The sequence below is a fragment of the Chlorocebus sabaeus genome, chromosome 25 (assembly GCF_047675955.1).
Source record: "Chlorocebus sabaeus isolate Y175 chromosome 25, mChlSab1.0.hap1, whole genome shotgun sequence".
Taxonomy (NCBI): domain Eukaryota; kingdom Metazoa; phylum Chordata; class Mammalia; order Primates; family Cercopithecidae; genus Chlorocebus; species Chlorocebus sabaeus.
The window spans coordinates 22,349,122-22,374,350 of record NC_132928.1 but is presented as its reverse complement, the minus strand read 5'-3'; the positions used below and the strand labels follow the sequence as shown (position 1 = coordinate 22,374,350).

The 25,229-nt window shown below is 40.1% G+C and overlaps 1 protein-coding gene across 1 annotated transcript in view; it reads left to right on the top strand.

Annotated features, from left to right (window-relative positions):
- Nucleotides 1–20,824, top strand: part of C4BPA (complement component 4 binding protein alpha) — a gene marked incomplete at its 5' end in the record, with an annotated part of 32,148 nt that extends 11,324 nt beyond the window's left edge. The window contains 7 exons of the mRNA XM_073011402.1: nt 54–245; nt 2,617–2,799; nt 7,510–7,704; nt 10,367–10,552; nt 17,079–17,249; nt 19,782–19,957; nt 20,510–20,824. Of these exons, the coding sequence (XP_072867503.1) occupies nt 54–245; nt 2,617–2,799; nt 7,510–7,704; nt 10,367–10,552; nt 17,079–17,249; nt 19,782–19,957; nt 20,510–20,683 (1,277 nt within the window). The remainder of the gene's footprint in view (nt 1–53; nt 246–2,616; nt 2,800–7,509; nt 7,705–10,366; nt 10,553–17,078; nt 17,250–19,781; nt 19,958–20,509) is intronic.
- Between the last annotated feature and the right edge of the window lie 4,405 nt (nt 20,825–25,229).

The window sequence follows — 25,229 nt, the reverse complement described above, 5'->3', positions numbered from 1 at the left end:
TTTATCACGATGCCTTCCCTGAGTATTTCTTTCCCTTCACTCACTTACCTCAGTTGTCAAGTGTGAACCCCCTCCAGACATCAGGAATGGAAGGCACAGCGGTGAAGAAGATTTCTACACATATGGTTTTTCTGTCACCTACAGCTGTGACTCCCGCTTCTCACTCTTGGGCCATGCCTCCATTTCCTGCACTGTGGAGAATAAAACAACAGGTGTTTGGAGACCAAGTCCTCCTACCTGTGAAAGTAAGTCAGAATGATGAATTCTGCATCAAAATGTTTGCTCTCTTTTGTTTAAAAGAGAAAGAAAGGTGAATTTATTGCGGGGAAAATGGAAAATTCAAAGATGAACTAATTATTGCTCGGATGCAATCATTTATTTGGCCACCTGATACTTATTGCATGTTGTTTTAGAAAACAAAATCCATAAAAATGGGAGTAGTGAACTGGGAGCTAACAGTATATGGGAACAAACAGCAACAACATCTCACTGGTTTGGTGAAGTAAAAGTTTATTCTCATTCATACTAAGTTTGTTTCATGTCCAGGAGACTCTCCAGGGCAGCTGTAGTCTGTGCTGGCTTAGCAACCAGCTCAGCAAGCCAGGTTGCTTTGATCTTATGGCACCTCCGTTTCAAAATGTGCTTTCACAGTCTCTTCAGTAGAAGAAGAGAGAAAGGCCAATTGTGTCCTGGCTAAGAGCTTTGGCCTGGAAGCAACCACATATCACTTTCCATTCCAGCCTTTTGTCTAGAACTAGAAAGTAGCCTCAGAGGACTGGGGAACGTAGTCTCAGTCTGTTCAAGAAGTGGAACTGAAAATATAATTTGCACCTATAAGATGAAACACATATGCCTGTAGGGCAAGCAAAACCTACTAAGTGCCAGAAGGGCAATAGGACAAAGCAAGTGATAATTGAGTCAAAACATATATTAGTTAGCTAGTCTAAGGAATCTGAGTTTACTGACTTTACTACTAAGTTTACACAATATTGCTTACTAACCCACCACAGGACACAATCAGATGAGGGGCACAAAAGAGCAGGATACTGCCAACAGTGCAAAATGCCTGGAGTTAGATCTGCAACAATCAGAAGTGGCAATAGCTGAGGGCGGAAAAGTGGGCAGGGGCCAGGTTATGAAGCACCTTGTGTTTCAGTCTCTGGATCTCAGAACAATCATGAAGGGGAGACTTTGAAAGGCTTTGACGAGGCGAATAAATGTGCTGCATTTTAGAAAGATAACTCTGGCTGTGGGACAACAACCTGAAGTAGGACAAAACTTAACTGACAGTCACCTGTTATGGCTTGAATGTGTCCCTCCAAACTCATGATAAAACCTAAGACCCAATGTGATCATTTTAACAGGTGGAACTTTTGGGGAAGTGATTAAGTCATGAGGGATCCACCCTCAGGAATGGGATTAGTGCCCTTATAAAAGAGGTGGAAGGGAGAGCCCTAGTCTCTTTTGCCCTTCTGTCTTGTGAGGACAGAGCATTCATCCCTTCCCCGATGTGAGGACGCAGCAAGAAGGCACCATCTTGAAAGGAGAGAGCAAGCAGACATTGAATCTGATGGTGGCTAGATCTTGAACTTCCCAGCCTCCAGAACTGTGAGAAATAAATTTCCATCAATTATAAACTAGCAAAAGTATTTTCTTACAGCAGCAGGAACAGACTAAGACAGCAACTGTGCAACCCTCCAGCCAAAAACTGAAGGTGACTTCAGCTGTAGCGTGGCAGTGGGGCTGGAGAGAAGTTAAGGGATTGTAGAGGAATTAAAGTGGCAGAATTGACAGGATTGGATGACTGCCAGGATGTGGGTGAGGGGTGTGGGATAGGGTGTAGTTTGTTCTCTGCTTGTTGGAGAATGGGTCTCTGATCCCCTGGGCTGCCTCTGCACTATGTAATTACTATGGGTCACTGACCCATAACCAAAATCATCTAGGAAATTAGGCCATTATATTGAAAGTTTTGGGGGCCTTAGAAATATGTTTCTGCTGGGTTATGTATGACTGACTTTTATTGGTAGGGAATTTGAAGGAGCTATCCACAATCATCTCGAAGAAGGACCAATGTAATGAAAACTCATTTTAAAAGCTGAAATTACATATTTTATATATATACACACACACATACTTATATGTATATATAAATATACATTATATCAAATGTAATAAAATTATAATATATAATACTATTAGTATATTATATATTCTATAATACTATATTGTATAATATATAAAATATATAGTATTATATATATTATTAACATAATATAAATAATTTCAGCTTTTAAAAGCCTCAGTAAAATGAGTTTTCATCACATTGGTCTTTCTATGAGGTAATTGTGGATACTTCTTCAACTTCTCCACCAATAAAAACTAGTACTAAAAGGAGTACATATATATATATATATAAAAATAAAATATATACAGTCATATTATATATGTATGTGTTTGTGTATGTGTATTCACTTTAAAATGTTTCCCTTGTATCTACTTGACATGAATATTCATCAGGCATTTGTGTTGCACTTGTAACTGGATTAGCAGTGGCAATAATATCATTATTACCATTTACCTTTTAAAATCCACTTGTCTTTTCTCATGATTCTTTAGAAGTCACCTGTCAGAAGCCAGATGTTTCACATGGGGAAATTGTCTCTGGATTTGGACCCATCTATAATTACAAAGACGCTATTGCGTTTAACTGCCAAAAAGGTTTTGTTCTCAGAGGCAGCAGTGTAATTCGTTGTGGTGCTGATAGCAAATGGGATCCTTCTCCTCCTGCTTGTGAGCCCAGTAAGTATGGACTATGAAGGAATTTCAATGTTTGACATCTAAAGGTAACCAGTACTGTTAATATGGGTATACTTGCATGCATAGGCCCACTACGAATTACAGTAAAAATTTACATCTAGATCAATAATTTCCTTTATTTTTTTCTTGTTGGAAAGAAAAATGATTTTAATACACTCTGCGAGGTCATATATCATCACACAAGACTGCCACATACCACAAGACTGGGCACATTCCAACCTTAAAGGGAGGTGTTAACATTGTAGATATTTGTGGATTTGTATATTTATTTCAACAATTTTCTGGAAGTTGATAGAAAGCTGTCTTATTCTGACAAAATCATTATATTATTATAATTACTTTGAAAGACAAATAATAAAGTGTCCTGAGGAAAAATACCTTTTATAACTTGTACAAAAGTATTGTGTGAACTGGTTGTGATTCCAACACTCTGAAGTTATAAACTCATGTGGATTATTAAAAATAATGACAATAGTAATAATGATAACTTGGCACTAGACTAGGTGCATAACAAGGATTAACTCAATGAATCTTCCCAACAATTGTGGGCACTATGATTATCCTGTGTTACAGATGAGAAACTGTTCACAGAGTTTAAAAGACTTGCCCAAGGTTATACAACTGGTAAGGGAAGGAAGCCACTGATGCCTTGTGCAATAAGTTTTGCCCTCACAAAATACCAAGAACTTCTGGGGATTTCTGGAACAGAGGTAGAGGAGTTTGGGGAAACCTCTCTCCTGAAGAGATATCCACTAAGCTGGTCAAAATTAGCAAAGAAAACCATTCAAGGTCTCTGGAGATTGACCAAAGGGATTACAACAAACTGAGAAGCATTTATTCAGCAAAAATATGGAAACTTGATAGGAACAGTGAGAGGACATTGCATTAGAACTAGTGGCTGCAACAGCTCTACCTTGTGGGAGGATGGTTTCTGTGGGCTCATGAGTGGCAATTCCCATCTTCGCCAGCTCCCTGGGGTAAAAAATTTATTTGGGGTGGATTTGGCAGCCCGTGAAAATTATGTGATAGTATTTTTCAGAGATCCATGCTGTGGAAGTTGTACATTGAATAGGTGCCAGCAAACAGGCGTCAGTGTCTGTTCCTTCACCCCCAACTCCCATTATATGGGGAGGATCTAAGTGGGGCAGTGGGTAAAGAATTCAGTCCCCGCTTTTTGCCTGACTCTATGTTGCAGGAGAACTATTCCAGTTGGCTCAGCAGCCAAGTGGCATCTCCCATCTTCCCCAGCTTTCTAGAATGGAAGAACTATTATGGGTAGGTTGACAGCTATGAATATTGGTAGTTAGTATTCTCTCTGGCTCTGGGTTGTGGAATATGTGTACTTGGTGGTGGGCACAGCTTTGTGGCAGTGCCTGTTCCTGCCCACTTTTCTCTCCTCACAGCTCCTACACCATAAGAAGAACTCTAGTGCAGTGCCTGGAGAAGAATGAGTTTTCTAATTTCCCCCAGCTCCTGATCTATAGGACAGACATTCTTCCAGGACAGATTTGGAGCAAGCTTCAAAGACTGTAAACACTCTGCCCCTTTCAAGGAACTTTAATTGGATTAGACTGTGATGCATATTATGCCCCAGGGAGTTGTTGAAAAAAATAGAACAATCAGATAAAAATCGTTGGAGGCCAATAGTTGTATGTAATACCAACAGAGGTAGACCACCCAAAGTCTCAATGAGAAAGAGACAGTCAAAGAGAAAACCACAGTTATCCCTAGCAGTTAAAAATACTGTGTACATGCCCAAGTCTGTGCTCTCTGAGGCATGCTGTTAGATGTTGCACACTTTGAAGGAAATAGACTTAACTGAACTAGTCCAATTACATCACTAAAAAAACAAACAAACAAGAAAATGAGGAAACAACAACAGATCCTAAAAGTGGTAAGGGAGAATCAATATCCGAAGTTGCTGCAATGTATTATGTAACATGTCCTGTTTTCAAAAAAAAAAAAAAAAAAAAAAAAAATTGTCAGACATGCAAAGAAACGGGAAAGAGTGACCCATGTAAAGGGAAAAAGCCAACAATAGAAACTGTTTTTGAGGGAGCCCAGAGATTGGACTTAGCAGAAAAGTTCAAAGAATTACAAAGCAGCTATTATAAATATGTCCCAAGAACTAAAGGAAACAATATTTAAAGAATTAAAGAAATGTATTATGACAGTGTTTAATCAAATAGAAAATACTGATAAAGATAGAAATTATTTTAAAAAGATAATGGAAATTGTAGAGTTGAAAAACGCAGTAAGTAAAATGAAAAATTCAAAAGAGGAACTCGACAGTAGATTTGAGTTGGAAAAAGAATCAGTAAATTCAAATATAAATTGAGATTATGCAATCTGCAGCACAGAGATAAAAAGAATGAGGAAAAATAAACAGCATCAGAGAAATGTGGGACACCATGAAGTGTACCAACATATGTGTAATGAGAATCCCAGAAAGATGAGAGAAAGAGAAAGGAGCTAAAAAACTATACAAAGGAAAAACAGCTGAAAATATCACAAATTTGGCCAAAAAAAAAAAAAAAAAAAAAAAAAAAGCTGAAACAGAAAACAAAACAACACATTAATCTACATATCCAAGAAGCTTGTTGAACTTAAGTAGGATAAATGCAAAAAGATCTAGACCTGGAGACATTATAATCAAAATGTTGAAAACCAAGAATGAAGAGAAAATCTTGAAAGCAGCAAGAGAAGAGCAACACATCATGTACAATGCAACCCTAGTAAGATTAACATCTGATTCCTCATCAGAAGGAATGGAGGCTAGAAAGCAGCTAGATGGCACATTCAAAGTGCAGAAAGATAAAAACCTCAACCAAGAATCCAACGACATATTTTGCACTTACATATATTACAAACTGCACAATATATTTTTATAATTATTGTTTTATATAATTTCATGTTTCATGTCTTTTATAGTAGCTGAGAGAAGAAAGGAGGGCAAGTATATATTTATAGAGTTTATTATGTTAATCTTCTTATTCATCATTTCTAGCTCTCTTTATTTCTTCCTGTAGATTTAAGTTACCATCTGGTGTCACTTCTGTACTACAATACAGCTTTGTTCCCTCCTACCTTTCTTGTGATGTTATTGTCAAATATATTGCATTTCTCTATGTTATAGGCTTAATAATGCAATTATATACATATTGTTTTATGCAATTGCTGTTTAAATCAGCTAAGAGAAGGAAGGAGTAGTATTATATATCATATTGGGTTTCAAATTACTGACATAATGACCTCTGCTGATGCTCATTGTTTTTCTGTGTGGATTCAAATTACTGTCCGGTGTCAACTGCTTTCAGTTTGAACAATTTCCTTTAGTATTTCTTGTAAGGATAGCCTTCTAGTAACAATCAGATACCACTTTACATCCAGTAGAATGGCTATAATAGAAAAGATAGACAATAACAAATGTTGGTGAGGATGTGGAAAAATTAGAACTCTCATACACTGCTAATAGGAATGTAAATTGGTGCGACCATTTTGGAAAAGAGTTTTTGCAGTCCCTCTGAAGTTTAAGCATGGAGCTACCATATGACTCAGTAATTACCCTCCTAGGTATCTGCCCAAGAGAAATGAAAACATATGTCCACACACAAAAATTTTACATGAAGATTCATAGCAGCGTTATTCATAATAGCCAAAGAACCCAAATACCCATCAACTGAATAATGAATAAACAAAAAGTGGTTTATCCATAAAATGGATTATATCATTTGGCAATAAAAATGAAAAATAAAAAGTACTAATGTGCGCTACAATGTGGATGAACCTTGAAAATATTATGCTAACTGAAATAAGCCAGCAACAAAAAGTACATGTATTGTGTGATTCCATTTATTTAAAATGCTCAGATTAGGCAAATTCATAAAGAAAAAAATAGATTAGTGGTTGTCAGGACCTAGGGGGAGGTGGAAATAGAGAGTGACTGATAATGAATATGAGGTTTCGTCTTGGGTTGATAAAAATATTCTGAAATTAGTTAATGGTGATGGTTGCACAACTCTGTATATACTAAAAACCATCAAATTGCACATCCTAAATGGGTGAATTTATTTGTCGTGACTTGAATCTCAATAATGCCGTTAAAAAGGAACTTTTATATTCCATTTCAAATATCTGAAGATAAAAAGTGATAAACATCCAATGTGGTAGATGTTTGCATTATATTTCCATATCATATGAATCAGTAGCATTGGGAAAGAGAGAAGAGGACAAGACCCAAGGCCCAGGCTCAGAAAATGCTTGGAGTTTGTTTTTTTTCTTGCCAAGCCATTCCTGGTATCATCTGGATGAGGGGAATGGCTCTTGTTTATTTTCCCCAATCAATCAGGAAACATAGTTAGATTTGTTTGTGACAGTTTTCCTGCCATGCTTCAGTTCAGAAACTGAAATCTCTGAAGTGTAAAGAAGAGGAAGGAGAATTAATATTATTATACTTGGCACAGCATATGGAAACCACTTGGGAGTGCCCTTAGTAAAGAGCCTCTCTGGAGGTGTGCACATTTAAGCGAATGTCCATGTGTCTTTTCTGGTGTGGTTGATACATCAGGCCTTGCAGGCTGGTTCCAGGCTGAATGAACACATGACCTCCTTTGATAGGACAGGCTTATTGATTGCTGTGGCAGCCCTAGTAATAGTGTCCCTTTGTTCTTCTTCTTCTTCTTTCGTGAGTAGATAGTTGTACTAACTTACCAGACATTCCACATGCTTCCTGGGAAACATATCCTAGGCCGAAAAAAGAGGATGTGTATGTTGTTGGGACTATATTAAGGTACCACTGTCATCCTGGCTACAAACCCACTACAGATGCACCTACGACTTTGATTTGTCAGAAAAATTTGAGATGGACCCCATACCAAGGATGTGAGGGTGAGTTTTTGTTTTTTAATATTTTTGTATATTAAACGTCCAGTACGTGCTAGGATTCTCTACCTTAAATGAATATAATTTTATCCCTCACAACAAGTTTAGAATTAAGTTAATTGAACAGATTAGTGAACCGTTAGTACCAGAAGGGGACCATAAACATGTTACAGTTTGAGGCACTGAGAAATTGGAACCTTTCCTTATTCCAGTTCAGAATCAAATGAGAAGTAGACACAGAAGTCAAACAGTATGCAGATTAAGTCTTAGTCTTCTTACTGGTAAAATTGGAATGGAGAATACAGTTCAACTATTGTCAGAGTCAGGCTTCCTTCATAGCCCTTACCTCCCCCCAGTATGGGCTTTAGGGTGTTTGGCAGAAGACAAGTTTGTGAAACAGTCATGAATGTAACCAGCTGGAAGGTGACTTGTGTCTCATTCCTCTTGAGTCATGAGATGGCAGGACTTCCTGATCTCCCTCTAGAAGACAAGTCCTGACTCGTGACTCAGTATTCTCACTTTGGAAGGATATAAAGGAGACTTTCTCCAGTTTCTCTGGTAGGAGATGCACCTCTTTTATTTGTGGGAATGAGTGAGGGACTGAAGGACAAGTGGGTACTATTTTATGAGCCTCGGTGGAACAGACAACAGAGGAAGAAAATGCATTCTATCAGAAATATCTATCTGATAGATACCCATCTATCAGAACCTTGCTACTTTAGAGGTGAAGTAACTGAAGCCAAGAATACAGGGAATTTTATGCTGCGTGGCAGAATTTGAACAATGTGTGAAATGCATAAATAACGAAAAGTGGTAGTTTAGATCAACGTGTCAGAAGATTATTTATTTCGTATTAAGGCTTAACAAAGTTTAATTGCAGTTATTCAGACTCATTTTGGGGAAATAGAATAAAATATTTTAATGAAAGGACTGAATTAAAAATATACTTAATAATTAACTTATTGCCATTACTTAAATAACAAAAAATACTGCTTATAGATGTTTAAAAACCTCCTTTATAGTTGTGTTTAGGCCAGATGCGGTGGCTCATACCTATAATCCCAGTACTTTGGGAGGCTGAGGCGGGAGGATTGCTTGAGCTCACGAGTTTGAGACCAGCCTGGGCAATATAGTGAGACCCTTGTCTCTACAAATAATTTAAAAAATTAGCTGGATGTGGTGGTACATGCCTGTAAACCCAGCTACTCAGGACACTGAGGTAGGAGGATAACTTGAGGCTAAGAGGCCAAGGCTGCAGTGAGCCGAGGTCATGCCACTGCATTCCAGCCTGGATGACAGAGCAGGACCCAGTTGGTTACATTTATTTGACCCACTATGGTCTTATTGATTTAATTATTTAATAAAGAATATTTTTAACAATTTTAAAAGCAGAAGTGAAGTAGTATTTATCCAAGTTATGAAACCTGATCAAATGTGAATTTAGACTCATGACTTACATATTTAAAAGTATTTTCTATACTGTAAAGCATTTCATAAATATTATTATTGTTATAATATCCAAACCATATGATTGCTGAGTATTTTTATTATAATTCCTAAACAAATGAGCACTGGAAATGTTTGAGTATGTAGAAAAGACCCCATTTTAATACTGGTTGAGTTACTGACATGGAGAATATAATGTTTTATTCTGTTTTGATGTTTTCTCTTACATCAGATAGTAGCAAGATTTTTCTTGAAGTATTGCTACTAATGAATAAAAATTTATGTCCCTATAGCAGCTCTTACTATATTAAAAAATTAAAGAATTTGGCCAGGCGTCATGGCTCACATCTGTGACCCCAGAACTTTGGGAAGCTGAGGTGAGGGGAGCACTTGAGGCCAGGAGTTTGAGACCAGCCTGGGTAACATAGTGAGACCCCTTGTCTACCAAAAAATAAAAAACTTAGTGGGTGTGGTGGCACATACCTGTAGTCCCAGCTACTCAGGAGGGTGAGGTGGGAGAATTGCTTGAACCCAGGAGTTTGAGACTGTAGTGAGCCATAATTGTGCCACTGTACTCCAGCCTGAGTGATAAAGCAAGATCTTGCCATTTAAATAGCTATTTGTCTTAAATTTTGCATCAAAAAAGAAAAATCCTTGAAATAAGCAATAATTTAAATTTATTCGTATGCTTTAGCTGTTAGGTGGATATAAACTTTTGAAAACTTTCTTCTTCTTTGTGACTTGAGAAGTGTAAGTTAAAAGAGAGTTTAATAATGAAGCCATAAGTAAATGGATGTTGTTTGTCATTGCTCTTGAATAATTTTGAAAATTTACATTTTCCTATTGGTTAAAATTTTTTTAAATTTTTTTTTATTTTTTAGAGACAGGGTCTCACTCTGTTGCCCGGTCTCAAACTCCTGGGCTCAAGCAATTCTCCCATCTTGAACTCCCAAAGCACTGGGTTTATAAGCATGAGCTACCACACCTGGGTCTTCATATAGGTTTTCATTTTGGAGCCTCCTAATGAAATGCTTAGTTGGATTAGAGGACTTTAGCAAATAAGGGGGAAAAGAGCAGACTTGGAGTGTCCTGAGTCTCCTTTTTTGTTTTCCCAATCTCTCTTCAGTGGTGAGATCTTCCAAAGATGGAAATGGGGTTGTTAGCCATGGAAGCTTCCTCATGGTGATTTTACTAACCATGCACCTCACGTTTTATTTTTCAGCGTTATGTTGCCCTGAACCAAAGCTAGATAGTGCTCAAATCACTCAACACAGGAAAAATCGTCTTGCCAATCACTGTGTTTATTTCTATGGAGATGAGATTTCATTTTCGTGTCATGGGATCAGAAGATCAGCTACATGCCAAGCAGATGGCACATGGAGTCCCCGAGCACCATCATGTGGAGACAGTAAGAGTTCATAGAATTATCTTATTCTGGGAGTTTCTTCATATGAGTGTGATGGAGATTATTAAGAGAAGGTTTAAAATTAGGTAAAAAAATTCATATACCTTGCATGATTCTTGGAATGGGTCCAACTTTCTCCTTCCTCCTCATTGTGTGTTCCCTTTCTTTTGGCCACCTCAGTTTCCTCTTTTCTGAATCAGTGAAATAGACAGCATGTAATATGTAAGCTGGACTTTTCAAGTACTGTGTTTTGTTTCTTTGTATTATTCTCTTTCTCCCCTTGTTTCTGGTCCATATGTCTCAATCTGCAGAAGAAGAACTGTCAAAATCTATTTGAACCTGCCTTTCTGAGCTCGCTTCCTTCTTCCTTAAACAGCAGCCTTCTGTTGCCTCTGAGCCCTCCAGTCAGACCATCACCCAGTGTGAAATGCCTCCTTCTGCTTCTCCAAAAGGCTCAAGTGGGCCAGGCATGGTGGCTCACGCCTGTAATCCCAGCACTTTGGGGGGCTGAAGTGGGCAGATCACCTGAAGTCAGGAGTTCGAGACTAGCTTGGCCAATATGGCGAAACCTGGTCTCTATTAAAAATACAAAAAATTAGCCGGGTATGGTGGTGTGGGCCTGTAGTCCCAGTTACTCAAGAGGCTGAGGCAGGAGAATTGCTTGAACTCAGGAGGTGGAAGTTGCAGTAAGCCAAGATCACACCACTGCATTCCAGCCTGGGCAACAGAGCAAGACTTTGTCAAAAAAAAAAAAAAAAAAAAAAAAAAAAAAAAAGGCTCAAGTGTTAACACATTCCATCCTTCTCCCTTTGTGTTTGATATCTCTATCTAGCGATGGTGAGGGCTCATTACCCCTATTAGGAACCCAAAGTGACTAAGCATTAGTTGCAGCTTATTAATCAACAGGAAAACTCCTATCTCCCACTTGCAGAAATGTTCCCACTTTGCCAACCAGGCCTTTTAAACCTGCGGGTCCCAGAGCTTCAGAGATGTGAAGCACAAATTTCCCAAGTAGGTCACTTAGAGTGGTGGCCAGTGGGGCCGCTCATGCTTCCATCCCCTAGTTCCTGGACCAATGCATTTATTTTACTGGGGACCCAGAGCTGTATAAAAGTCAGTATGATTTAAAATAAATACAGCATTTTGGAAGACAGTGTCCCATCACTGTCAAGCATTGCCTCCCAGCTGGCACTTCAACTGTGCCTTTAATAGGTCATTCGGTGTTTTCACAGGTCGGCAGGTTCTGAGTAATGCAGTATGTGATTTGAGTAGTGGATTCTGTGAGTATGGTCCCAACAACACATCGTCTTTGCTGTAAGTGGGTTTTCTAGTTGGATGTAGTGGATCCTATGTCAATGCCAATTGTTCAGACACTCTATAACCCTTAAGATGACCGTGCTGACTGAGGTTCTGCAAGGAAGAAAGGCAAACCCATGCCTGCAATATTTGTCTAGTTCTATCAGAATACACTTCTCTTCCTTTCACGATAGAAGAGGTCCAATGTAGTCAACTTGCTAGTAAGTAGCTTTTTGGTTGCCTCAAGTGACAGTATCATACTAGGGACTTAGCATTGTTGTTGGCAGGTTGGAGATTCAGTGACAACAATGAGCCTTGGTGAGTGGGACCCCATGCTGTTGGGTCCATGCTTGTCTTCCATGCATGCCACCACAACCACTCTGCTCCTCCTCCTCTTGTGCCAGGACCCATGAGGCCAATAACAGAGAATGGCTTACCTCAGCTAGCTGAGACTTTTTTTTACTTGGCTGTTTAATACCTTTTCTATTGAGGATGCTCTGGTGTTAACACACAAAATAAAGATCTTCACACTTCCCGCCCACTCTTAAATGTCCACTTACTTGCTCCTACCCCAGATCTCTTTGTGCCCAATCTTCCAATCTTTCTCCTTACAGGAGTAGGACCTTGACCAGACAAGCCATTCATTCCATGCCCTGAATCCTAATTTAGCCTATCCTTAGGCCACTTTCTTTAGGTGTACCCTCTATAGCACTTCCTTTCAGGAAGATTACCCCTTACAAGTTGTCTTTCAAGACTGACCTTGATTGAGCTGTAATGCGGCTTCCATTTTAGGAGTGGAGTGAAGGACCAAAGAAGTGAAGGATATGCCATCTCAAAATATGCTGAATTGGTATGTTGAATATTTCAAGTTGAAAACATTAGAGAAATTGAAGTTTCAGAAAGGGCTAGCTGTCTTGTCTCTTTTTGCATGCACAAGCCATAAAGATTCCTCTGGGAGCAGTACTCTACCCTTTCTAGAGCAAGAAAGTATATAGCCCTTATCACCAGAGACTGGGAATTAGGGGCTGCAGTGGACCTGAATACTAAAATTCACAAAGTAGCTTTTATTTTCCACTAGTTTTACAGCCCCTCCCTATACATCTCCTAGTGACTCTCCTAGAAATTTATTGCTCCTAGCCAAATCCCCTTTGTCCTGACATTTCTTCTCAAATTTATTGTTCTTTGTTTACAAAGTATAAAATATCTTGCTTTGGCCACTTCTTCAGACTTTACCCTCTTGGGAAGATCCCCATGTATGTATAAAATCTGTGTGCTTTTCCCTTATTAATCTACCTAGTGCCAATTTGATTTATAGATCCAGCTGAAGAGCCCACATGAGAGCTAAGGGGATTTGAGATGGAGGTGATCTCTCTCTTCTCTACAACACATACTGTGAACCCAAAATATCTGAGACAGGTCTCAATCAATTTAGAAAATTTATGTTGCTGAGGTTGAGGATGTGGCTGTGAGACAGCCTCAGGAGGTCCTGATGACTGTGGCCAAGGTGGTAGGGGTACAGCTTGCTTTAATACATTTTAGGGAGACATAATACATGTAAGATTTACACTGGTTTGATCTGGAAGGGTGGGAGAACTCAAAGTGGTGTCGGGGAAGGGGGAGTGGGGCTGGGCTTCTGGATCATAGGTAGATTTTCTGATTGGCAATTGGTTGAATTATTACCAGAAGAAAGGAATATCTGGTTTATGATAAGAGGTTGTGGAGATTTGTTTTGTTTTGCTTTGTTTTGTTTTGAGACAGAGTTTCACCCTGTTGCCTAGACTGGAGTGCAGTGATGCAATCTCAGCTCATAGCAACCTCCACCTCCTGGGTTCAAGACATTCTCCTGCCTCAGCCTCCTAAGTAGCTGGGATTACAGGCACATGCCACTGTGCCCAGCTAATTTTTGTATTTTTAGTAGAGACAGGGTTTCACCATGTTGGCCGGGCTGTTATTGAACTCCTGACCTGAAGTGATCTGCCCACCTCGGCCTCCTGAAGTGCTGGGGTTACAGGCATGAACCACCGTGCTGAGCCATAAATGTTTCTTATTAGATTTAAGATCTGTGTTGATGTTAATGTTGGATGGGTATAATGGGGAATGTCCAACCCTCTCTTCCATCATGGCCTGAACAAGATGTTCAGGTTAACTCTGAAATGCTCTTGGCCCAGAGGAGGGGTCCATTCAGATGGTTGGGGGACCTTAGAATTTTATTTTTGGTTTACAATACCAAAAATATTTGTGAACCACGCTCAGAGTTTTCCCCATCCAGACAGTTGGTTATATTGGATAACTGCTACAGCCACAACTGTGAGCTAAAGAAGAGGCACTCCTGCCACAGTGGCTGGGCACAGGTAGGAATTGGGCTTTCTATTTGTGCAGCTTGCCTGTGCCAGCTTGTCCTGCCCATGCTCAATCCCAGATGCTCTACTTCCATCTTATAATGAATGGTTGCCTGCTTAACCTTATAACCTGATGGGTCTGACAGACTTGGCTCATGATGGGTGATTCTGGCTGCATGATCACTTGATGACCCACTGTCGGGAGCTTTCTCTATCAGGACGTGGTAACATGCCAAGAGTTATATTTCAGAAAGCATACAGTCCTCTACTGCAGTGCATGGCCTTGCTTCACAATCTCAGTGGTCTATGGTGTAAATGTCCTGTTGATGTTTGCATCTTTTCCTACTACAACCACCTTCAATACACTAGGCTCTGCTGGGTCCTAAGGCTCAAGCAACAGGGTAATTTCACTGCAGACTAGACCTGCTGTTGAGCACTTTCCTACCATGGGCCCCACTCAAACCTGGCAATCATTTGTCCCCACTAGCCTATGGGTTGGAGCACCATCCCCAAGTATGAATTATGCTGCCTCTAGAATCTGAAAAGTCCTATTTAGGTGCTGTACTACATTCTTCAGAGTGGGATGTGCAATTTGCAATAATTTGACTTTAGTTTGGATGGGATATCTTAGTGTTCCCTGAACCTTGGACCTCTGAAAATTTTATTGATGTGGCAAACACCTGACTCTATTTTTTGTTTTATTTTTTACTTTGGAGCATCATCATGCTAATACCTCTTGCTTATCTGGGGGAATTAACATGATGCCATTGATATATCGGATCAATGTCATGTTCTGTGGGTATCCAGATGGTCAAGATATATTCAGACTCTATTATGACATGGGTGGGAGGGTTATCATAGCCCAAAAACAAACCTGCAAATGTACACTCCTGACACCTTCCATGTGTATGCAAACTGTTTCTGCTAGGAAAGGAAAGAAGGATCTTTGCCGAATCAGTGACCTCATTTACTTGAACTCACATTAATCTGCCCTAGCAAAGATACCACATCTGGTACAATGGCTGCAATAGGAACTAAGATTTTTTTTTTTTTCCAGTGGTATACTGTAGTTCTTCAGAATCCTTCTAATTTTTATAGTAGGCAGATAAGAATTTAATGGAAATATAATAGGGATTACCACTCCAATGTCTTTAGCTATTTGAGCGGCACTAATTTTCATGTTCCTCTCTCTCCCCGGGAGATATTGTGGTAGTTTTTTTTCTTTAAATTTACTTGATTTGCCTTGGGGAGAGGGTGAAATGGGTGGGTGGTATCAATTGCTTTCACTTGATCTTCCTGCATAAGATGGCTCTTACCCCACAGGTCAAGAACCCAATATAGGGGCTGGGCCAACTACCAATTTTGTCTATTCTGACTATACTTTCAAGGATAATGTAAATGACCACAAACTGGACTAATAGGAGAGCTATGATGGTTCTAGGTATCAATGTCAACTCAAGCCCTATGTGTAATAATTTTCGAATTATTGTACCTCTTTTATCAGTGCACAGTTACCTACATAAATAAACGTAGGTCCTCTTGGAGGACTGACAGATTCATTACTGTGCGAACCTTCCAAGATTTTATAGCATCTCCACTCCTGACAACTGGTTTCATCTTCAATTAATGATTACCAGGCTGGAAAACTGTCCTAGGTTCATATGTTGGGCAAAGGATTGTGACTTTTTATTGGGCCAAATGCCATTGGTCCCTTGATCATCCATCCTTAATTTCTTTTGATGGTACAAATAGAGTGTATATTGTTGTTGGCTGCTCATCTGTTTTCATCCCTAAGAATGCTATGGTTTAATCTTCATAACTCTCAGGCACCCCTGGTTGCCTCTCTGACCTTGCAATTCATTATAATGGTTGCATTTATTTAGCTTCTAAGGCATATAAGCAGCTCTCTGACTGCTATGGCTATCAGTGAACCTTTTTCATTAATGACCTTTTTTGTCATCAGTTCCAGCATTTGATGTTGGTTCTCCTCTTTTCAGGGAGTTCCTTATAGCTTTGGTAAATATTGTTCCCTCTAGGACTTCCCATGTGGCATAACTACCTGGTGCATTTTTCAGTGTATACAAATGTCCACTCCAGCATATTCACTTCCCTGAGTCATTTAATCCCTTCTTATACCAACTGCCATGGCAATCCCAGCATTTCAGTCTGATTTATTGTGGACCATCACCTTTTCCATGCTTCTAGGAGCATCTTATTATAGTACTTATAGCTGCCATAGTCCACTGGTATAGTACTTTGTCCAACATTCCTGCTGCTCTGCTTTTTTTTGTTTGTTTGTTTGTTTGTTTTTTAATTTTCTCATGCAGTGTTTGTGGACCTGATAGTATTCTCTTTCAGAGAGGTGCTCTGCACCCGCCATGTCCTCTTGACTATTTCAATGTTCAAGTCACCATTTTCATTTATCCTATAGACTCTTTTCTATAACGTTTTAAAACACAGAATTTTCTTCCTGGGCGTGAATGGACCGTATCAACTGGGAAGCAATGACTCAGAGATGGTGGATGATATAACATCCTTACAGTTTCTCATGGATGCACATCTCTGCATTTAGCCTGAAAGTGACTAAGTGTACTATGAGTATGATATGACCTAAGGCTGCATGCCAAAATGGTTCCTAAACAAAGGAAAGCTGAGTGAACTTGTCAATAAGATGAAGGAAAACCTAAGGGCTATAACTCAAGCCTTTCTATGGTTGCTCAGTCTGAGGTGTACAGGAGGGCAGCACAAATGTCTGGGTTTGGCTACATGCTCTTATGGGCAGCGAGGATGGAAGGACAGAATGAAGCCGCCTACAAACTACACATATTCTGCAATGTGCTACTTGATACACTTTACAAGCTAACGCTTTCTCACTTTTCTGTCTCTCCCTCAAGATTGCAGTTTTCCTCCTAAAATTGCCCATGGGCATCATAAACAAGCTAGTGTATACAGTTTTTTCAAAGAAGAGATTATATATGAATGTGATAAAGGCTACGTCCTGGTCGGACAGGCGACACTCTCCTGCAGTAATTCACGCTGGTCAGCTCCAGCCCCTCGATGTAAAGGTAACTCCAACTTCCTTTTCAGCTCAAGACTAAGTGGGTGGACCTGTCCTGAGAGCACTGAGAACTAAATTTCTTCCCTGTCAGAGGCAGCATGAAAACATTTGCTTTGATTTATATTAAATAACCAATATATGCAAATGATACCCAATGCAAAAAGTACATAGGGCATGCACAAGCATTAATCTCCTCCATTTCTTTCTCCCAATCACAAAATTCAGCCTTCTTGAGGCAGCTCAGACCTGGTTTCTTGTATATTTCCAGAAATATTCTAAAAGCATCACATTTTATCTTAGTGTACCTGTGGCCTGTGGCAAAGTTTCCATAGAAACTTGCTCTAGTATGAATATAGGCTCACTGAGTGAATTATAAACATCATGAGTGACAGTTATTTCCATTAGAGTCTTGTGCAGGGCAGGCACCACCTGCTATGATATAGATGGTGTGTGTTGATGGGAGGGGCCAGGGAGGGTGAAGGGGGACTCGTAGTTTGCAGCAGTTGTGGGGACAGGAGGAGTTGAGATCAGGTCTGATCTTTACGTGCATAGAAGTTTGCTGTCAACATGCATGACTTTGCTGTCAAAAACTTCAGTAATTATTTGCCACCATTTTCTCTTTTGTACACAGGAGAATAATAGGCAAGAAGGAAATTTTTTTTTATTATACTTTAAGTTCTGGATTACATGTACAGAATATGCAGTTTTGTTACATAGGTATACATATACCCTGGTGGTTTGCTGCACCCATCAACCTGTCACCTACATTAGATATTTCTCCTAATGTTATCTCTTCCCTAGCCCCCACCCCCCAACAGGCCCCAGTGTGTGATGTTCCCCTCCTTGTGTCCATGTGTTCTCATTGTTCAACTCCCACTTATGAATGAGAACTTGCAATGTTTGGTTTTCTGATCTTGTGATAGCTTGATAAGAATGATGGTTTCCAGCTTCATCTATGTCCCTGCAAAGGACATGAACTCATCCTTTTTTATGGCTGCATAGTATTCCATGGTGTATATGTACCACAGTTTCTTAATCCAGTCTACCATTGATGGACATCTGGGTTGGTTCCAAGTGTTTGCTATTGTGAATAGTGCCTCAGTAAACATATGTGTGCATGTTTCTTTATCATAGAATGATTTCTAATCCTTTGGGTGTATGTCCGGTAGTGGGATTGCTGGGTCAAATGGTATTTCTAGTTATAGATCCTTGGGGAATTGCCACACCTGTCTTCCATCATCGTTGAACTAATTTGCACTCCACCAACAGTGTAAAAGCATTCCTATTTTTCCACAACCTCTCCAGCATCTGTTGTTTCCTGACTTTTTAATGATCACCGTTCTAACTGGCGTGAGATGGCATCTCATTGTGGTTTTGGTTTGCATTTCTCTAATGACCAGTGATGATGAGTATTTTTTCATATGTCTGTTGGCTGCATAAATGTCTGCAATAAGGAAATTTTTATACATAGAATCTTGCAGCAATCAAGACTGAGTAAGAGTTACCTTGTTGGGATTCTGGGGTCACATACCTTCTTTTGGAAATATCCTGTTGTGGAAACAATAGATGCTGGAGAGGATGTGGAGAAATAGGAACACTTTACACCGTTGGTGGGCGTGTAAATTAGTTCAACCATTGTGGAAGACAGTGTGGCAATTCCTCAAGGATCTAGAACTAAAATACCATTTGGCCCAGCATCCCATTACTGGGTATATACTCAAAGGATTATTAATCATTCTACTATAATGACACATGCACATGTATGTTTACTGCAGCACTATTCACAATAACAAAGACTTGGGACCAACCCAAATGCGCATCAATGATAGACTGAATAAAGAAAATATGGCACATATACACCATGGAATACTATGCAGCCATAAAAAAGAATGAGTTTATGTCCTTTGCAGGGACATGGATGAAGCTGGAAACCATTATTTTCAGCAAACTAACAGGAACAGAAACCAAACACCACATATTCTCACTCATAAATGGGAGTTGAACAGTGAGAACACACAGACACAGGGAGGGAAACATCACACACTAGGGCCTGTCAGGGGGTGGGGAGCAAGGGGAGGGATAGCATTAGGAGAAATACCTAATGTAGATGACGGGTTGATGGGTGCAGCAAACCACCATGGCACGTGTATACCTATGTAACAAACCTGCATGTTCTGCACATGTATCCCAGAACTTAAAGTATAATAAAAAAAGAAATATGCTGTCATATTATATGAAAATGTTACCATCTTGAGCAAGTGTCTTAACGTATCTCAACTGTCTCTTAGATAAAATAGGAATAATAACAGTGCTCATTTCATAGGGCTGCCAGGAGACTTAAATGATAGCAACATAAAGGGCTTAGCAGAAGTCTGATAGGTAGTCATACTCAATAAAATGCTAATATGATTGCTTTCAAATGAAGAGAAAGATAGAGCAATTAGCAGAACTAGATACAGTTCATTCTTATTATCCGAGACTGTTGTCATGTCCTTCTTCATAGATTTACAGATTTCTTAAAAATGTGTTTCCGTTACAGCTCTGTGTCTGAAACCAGAATTAGTGAACGGAAGGTTGTCTGTGGATAAGAATCAGTATGTTGAGCCTGAAAATGTCACCATCCAATGTGATTCTGGCTATGGTATCGTTGGTCCCAAAAGCATCACTTGCTCTGAGAACAGAACCTGGTACCCAGAGGTGCCCAAGTGTGAGTGGGTAAGTGGCACAATTCAAGGAATGTCTGTGCTGTCAACCCCTAAAAATGGTGGCATCCCCTAGAGCTCTGTACCACTCAACAATGGTGAAATCTGACTTGTCAGGATTCATTTCTGAGTCACTCCCACTCAAAGAAACTCTTTTTGACTTGAAGCGTTCTGGTAAGTTAGGGGTGGCAAGTTCTCCTGTTCTCACTTGAGAACAGCAAAAACTGAGCCCTTACAGAGCAGGGTTTCACAGACCCGGTAGTACTGATTCCTAACTTAACTTTTGCTAAGCTATATAATATATTGTTGTTCCATTTCTGGATGGTCAGCAAAAACAGCCTCTGTTACCATGGGGGCCTTCTGGACAGCTGTCTCAGAAAAGATCTATGTTCCCCTGGGGAAGACTGTGGTGGGACCCAAGCGATTTCTTGTTTTCCCAGCCTCAACCACCAGTCTGAGGTTGGTCTTGGTTCAATCCTGTAGTCCTTTCACTGTCAGGATCCACTCTCCTTCATGATTAGGAGAGAAGCTTCTCAATCTCACCCACCACTTATATCTCTTTTAGGAGACCCCTGAAGGCTGTGAACAAGTGCTCGCAGGCAAAAGACTCACGCAGTGTCTTCCAAACCCAGAGGATGTGAAAATGGCCCTGGAGGTGTATAAGCTGTCTCTGGAAATTGAACAACTGGAACTACAGAGAGACAGGGCAAGAAAATCCACTTTGGATAAAGAACTATAATTTTTCTCAAAAGAAGGAGGAAAAGGTGCCTTGCTGGCTTGCCTCTTGCAATTCAATACAGATCAGTTTAGCAAATCTACTGTCAATTTGGCAGTGATATTCATCATAATAAATATCTAGAAATGATAATTTGCTAAAGTTTAGTGCTTTGAGATTGTGAAATTATTAATCATCCTGTGTGTGGCTTATATTTTTGCTTTTCAAGATACAAAGCACAATCTTTTTCTCGATTAAAAATGTACGTTATAAAAAACTATTTTGTCTTTGTGGTCATTTAGGACTCTGTGAAATAAGCGTCCTTAAAAAATCCATAATATAAAGTTAATACATTTGTTTTACTGTTTGGGCCACAAAAAATAGGTACTTGGATTTTTTGTTTGTTTTTTTGTTTGTGTTTTGAGATGGAGTCTCACTCTGTTGCTCAGGCTGGAGTGCAGTGATCTTGGCTCACTGTAACCTCCACCTCCCAGGTTCACGTGATTCTCCCGCCTCAGCCTCCTGAGTAGCTGGGATTACAGGTGCGTACCACCATGCCTGGCTAATTTTTGCATTTTTAGTGGAGACGGGGTTTCACCACTTTGGCCAGGCTGGTCTTGAACTCCTGACCTCAAGTGATCTGCCCACCTTGGCCTCCCAAAGTGCTGGGATTACAGGTGTGAGCCACCATGCCTGGCCATATTTGGGTTCTCATCCTGGACAGACTGCCTTTACTCCACAGTTTCATGTGTGCACTGTACTCACGTCCTCCCTGGTGAAGTAAATGTCAACACACCCCCAAAGCCTCATCCATTCTCCCCCTCTGGGGGAGTCAGGCTTTCCCCTGAGCCCCTGTGCATGTTGTCTCTTTCACTCATGCCGCATCTCCACTATTGCCTTCCATGAAGGAAGTTTACTTTTGTATCTGAACTCCTCATTCCAACCCCAGAGAAGGAACTTCGACAGATGAAGATCAAGCCCGCATGTCAGCCCTCTGCATATTCTCAAGTCTTCTATCTGATTTGGTCACCACTTTCCTTAATATTAAATTAAAACAGGTTGAGCAACTGCCTCTCACAGGAAGAGATACCCCATATCAAACTTCCTTATATCTCTGGATACTCTAGAGACTTTTATTCCTTTAAGTCATCACTTATTCTGACTCTTGCTTCCTGTGTAGTCTCTTTCTCACTCTTATCCCAGCTTCTCTGGCTGTCTTTTCTCTCCCTGCACACAGAAATCTGGCCTTTTGGACACTGGCCTTTTTGGCTTAATTTTCCCAAAATTCTGTGAAGGAGATGGCATTATGGCAGGCTTTCACTGAACTTTAGATGTAACAGAGGAGGTGGAGCTGTTGGAGAAACCCACTGCTATAGTCTGAATGTTTGTCCCCTCCAAACTCGCGTTGAAAGTAAATCCCTAGTGTGGAACTATTGAAAGGCGGGTTTTTAAGAGGTGGCTGGTTCATGAGGGTTCTGTCCTGATGAATGGATTAAACCATTCATAGATGAATATTTCATGTGCTAATGAGAAGAATGTGTTCCCACAGCTGTTATCACAGAAGTGGGACTGGTGGCTTTATAAGAAGAGGAAAAGATACCTGAGTTAGTATGCTCAGCCCCCTTGCCATGTAATGCCCTGTGCCACCTTGGGACCCTGCAGAGTCCCCACCAAGAAGGCCTTCACCAGATGCCGAGCCGTGGACTTGGATTTCCCAGCCTTGAGAATTGTGAAAAATACTTCTTTTTGTTTACAAATTGCCCAGTTTCAGATGTTCTGTTATAAGCAACAGAAAATAGATTAAGACACCCACTTAGCATCAAACATATCTATCTATGATCTTAAAAGCCATTACCTACTAAGCTACTAGGAATTTCTTGGTTTAATGTTTATTTTTGAATTTCTCCTGATCCAAGAATTTGTGAGCAACTAGTTTCCCTGAAAGGTGGTTTGAGAAAACATTGTGAGTGAGTGGGCAGTAAGATGGGGAAGGGAAGAAAACCCACGAGGGAACATTGTTGAGGGGGTTAATTCATTGCCAACTGGGACTCAATCATGCTAGAATCATCTGAGAGCATGTAGAATCCAACTCTGGGTTGTCTTCCTCAGGATGAAGACCTGGGTATTTTTCTGCCTATTCTCTTCTCTCACCGGCAAAGTTTTGCCCCAGTAGCAATGGTTTCCAGAACCAAGGGATCTACACTGTTGGCTGGCTAAGCAGGTTCCAAGGTTGGGGATCACCATTAGGCAGAAAGACATGGGTAACCAATGGCACCTATGGGACCATTTGCAGTAATCTCTAGAGTAGGTCAAGGGCATATGGCCAGGGTACAGATGTTCTCTTCTACAATTGCCTTTTCTGTATGGTCCTATCTGTTGACTAAGAACTATGGCATCGGCCAGTCTCTATCGGCTTACAGAAATATCACTAACTTTTTTGTATTAATGCTGAATCTTGCAACTTTACTGAATTTATTTATCAATTCTAACAGTTGTTTGATGGAGTCTTCATGTTTTTCTAAATATAAGATAATGTCATCTACAAACAGGGACATTTTGACTTCTTCCTTTCCAATCTGAATGTTTTTTCTTCCCCTTTTGCTTGTCTAATTGCTTAGACTAGGATTTCCAGTACTATGTTGAATAGAAGTGGTGAAACTTGGCATCTTTGTTTTGTTATAGATCTTAGAAGACAGGCTTTCAGCTTTTCCCCATCCAGTATGGTATTAGCTATGGGTTTGTGACTTATGGACTGTTTTGTTTTTAGGTACTTGGTATAATTTTGATTTCTAAAAATTTGTTGTGACCTGTGTATGTTATGGCCTAACATAGAGTCTATCCTGGAGAATATTTCATGTGGTAATGAGAAAATGTGTTTCTGCAGCTGTTAGATGACATGTTCTGTAATATCAATTTGTTCCATTTGGTATAGTGTGTAGTTTAACTCCAAAGTTTGTTTGTTGATTTACTGTCTGGATTATCTGTTTATTGCTGAAAGTGGGGTGGGTGTTTTGTCTTTGAGCTTGCTGAATCTTTTTTTTTTTTTTTTTTTTTGGTCACTCAGGCTAGAGTGCAGTGGTGCAACCATAGGTCAGAGTAACCTTGAACCCTGGAGCTTAAATGAGTCTCCCATCTCAGCCTCCTGAGGAGCTAGGACTACAGGCATGCACTACAATGGCTGGTTTTTTTTTTAAGAGACAAGGAATCTTATTATGTTGCCCAGGCTGGTCTCAAACTCCTGGTCTCAAGCAATACTCTTACCTTGGCCTCCCTAAGTGCTGGGATTATAGGCGCAAGGCACTGTGTTAGGGCCCAGGCTTGCTGATTCTTTCTTTTGTTTGATCAGGTCTGCTGCTGAAGTTTTCTCTTGAGTTTTTCAGTTCAGTTATTGCATTATTTATTTCTAGAATTTCGATTTGGTTTTTAAAAGTTGTTCCTAGGCTGGGCATGTTGGCTCATGCCTGTAATCCCAGTGCTTTGAGAGGTCAAAGGGAGAGGATCACTTGAGCCCAGGTGTTTGAGACCAGCCTGAGCAATATAGGGAGACCCTGTCTCCACAAAAAATTTAAAAATTAGCCAGGCATTCTGGCATGTGCCTGTAGCAGTCACTTGGGAGTCTGAGGCTGAAGGATCGCTTGAGACCAGAAATTCGAGATGGCGTTGAGCTATGATCATACTACTTCCAAGTTGGGTGAAAAAGTGAGACCCCCATCTCTAAAAAACAGACATCAAATAAAAATTGTTCTTATTTCTTTGTCAGATTTCTTATTTTGTTTCTGGATTGTTTTATAAATTTTATTTAATTTTCTATTCATTTTTTTGTGATTCCCTGAACTTTTAAAAGAGGGTTATTATTAATTATTTGTCAGACAGTTCACAGATCTTCAATTCTTCAGGGTCTATTTCCAGAGCTTTGTTGGTTTTTTTCCCTGATTTTTTTTCAATCCTGTGTCTTTACACTGATGCCGGTGCATTCGAAGAAATGGCCACCTCTTCCAACTTTTGCAGGTGTTCTTTGGTGTTCGACTTTTACTACTTAACATTAGAACTTTATTTGCCGGCCTATAGTTGCTTCCCACTCTGGGAAGGATTTATATTGAGCACCAGAACTTAAACACTTCCCTGGAACTAAATCACTGCCCTTTCATTGTTTCCCAGTCTGGGGAAGACTTATTGTGAGTACCAGAACTTATAGCTTGCACAGGAACTTAAACACAGACCTGCAGTGGTTTCCAGGTCTGGGGAAGACTTAAGAGAGCACCAGAATTTCATCACTGACTTTTCAGTTGCTTCCAGGTCAGGGGAAAGTTCCATGTAAGCATCCGGGCTGTGTGGGAAATCTGACCAGGGACTCAGGCCTTGCCATGGATTGTATCCCATGAAGCACTATGGCACTGTCCAGCCTCCTTCGTGTGATGCCCAGCTGATTTATATGCAGAGTAACCACCAAGATCCACATGCTAGTTCCTGTGATAAGCACCCCTTCCCCCCACTTGTCTTCAATTCACCCCGGGTGGTTCAGCCCTCCTGGCATTCCCAGGGCTTCCTGTGGGACAGGACTGCAGTGGGC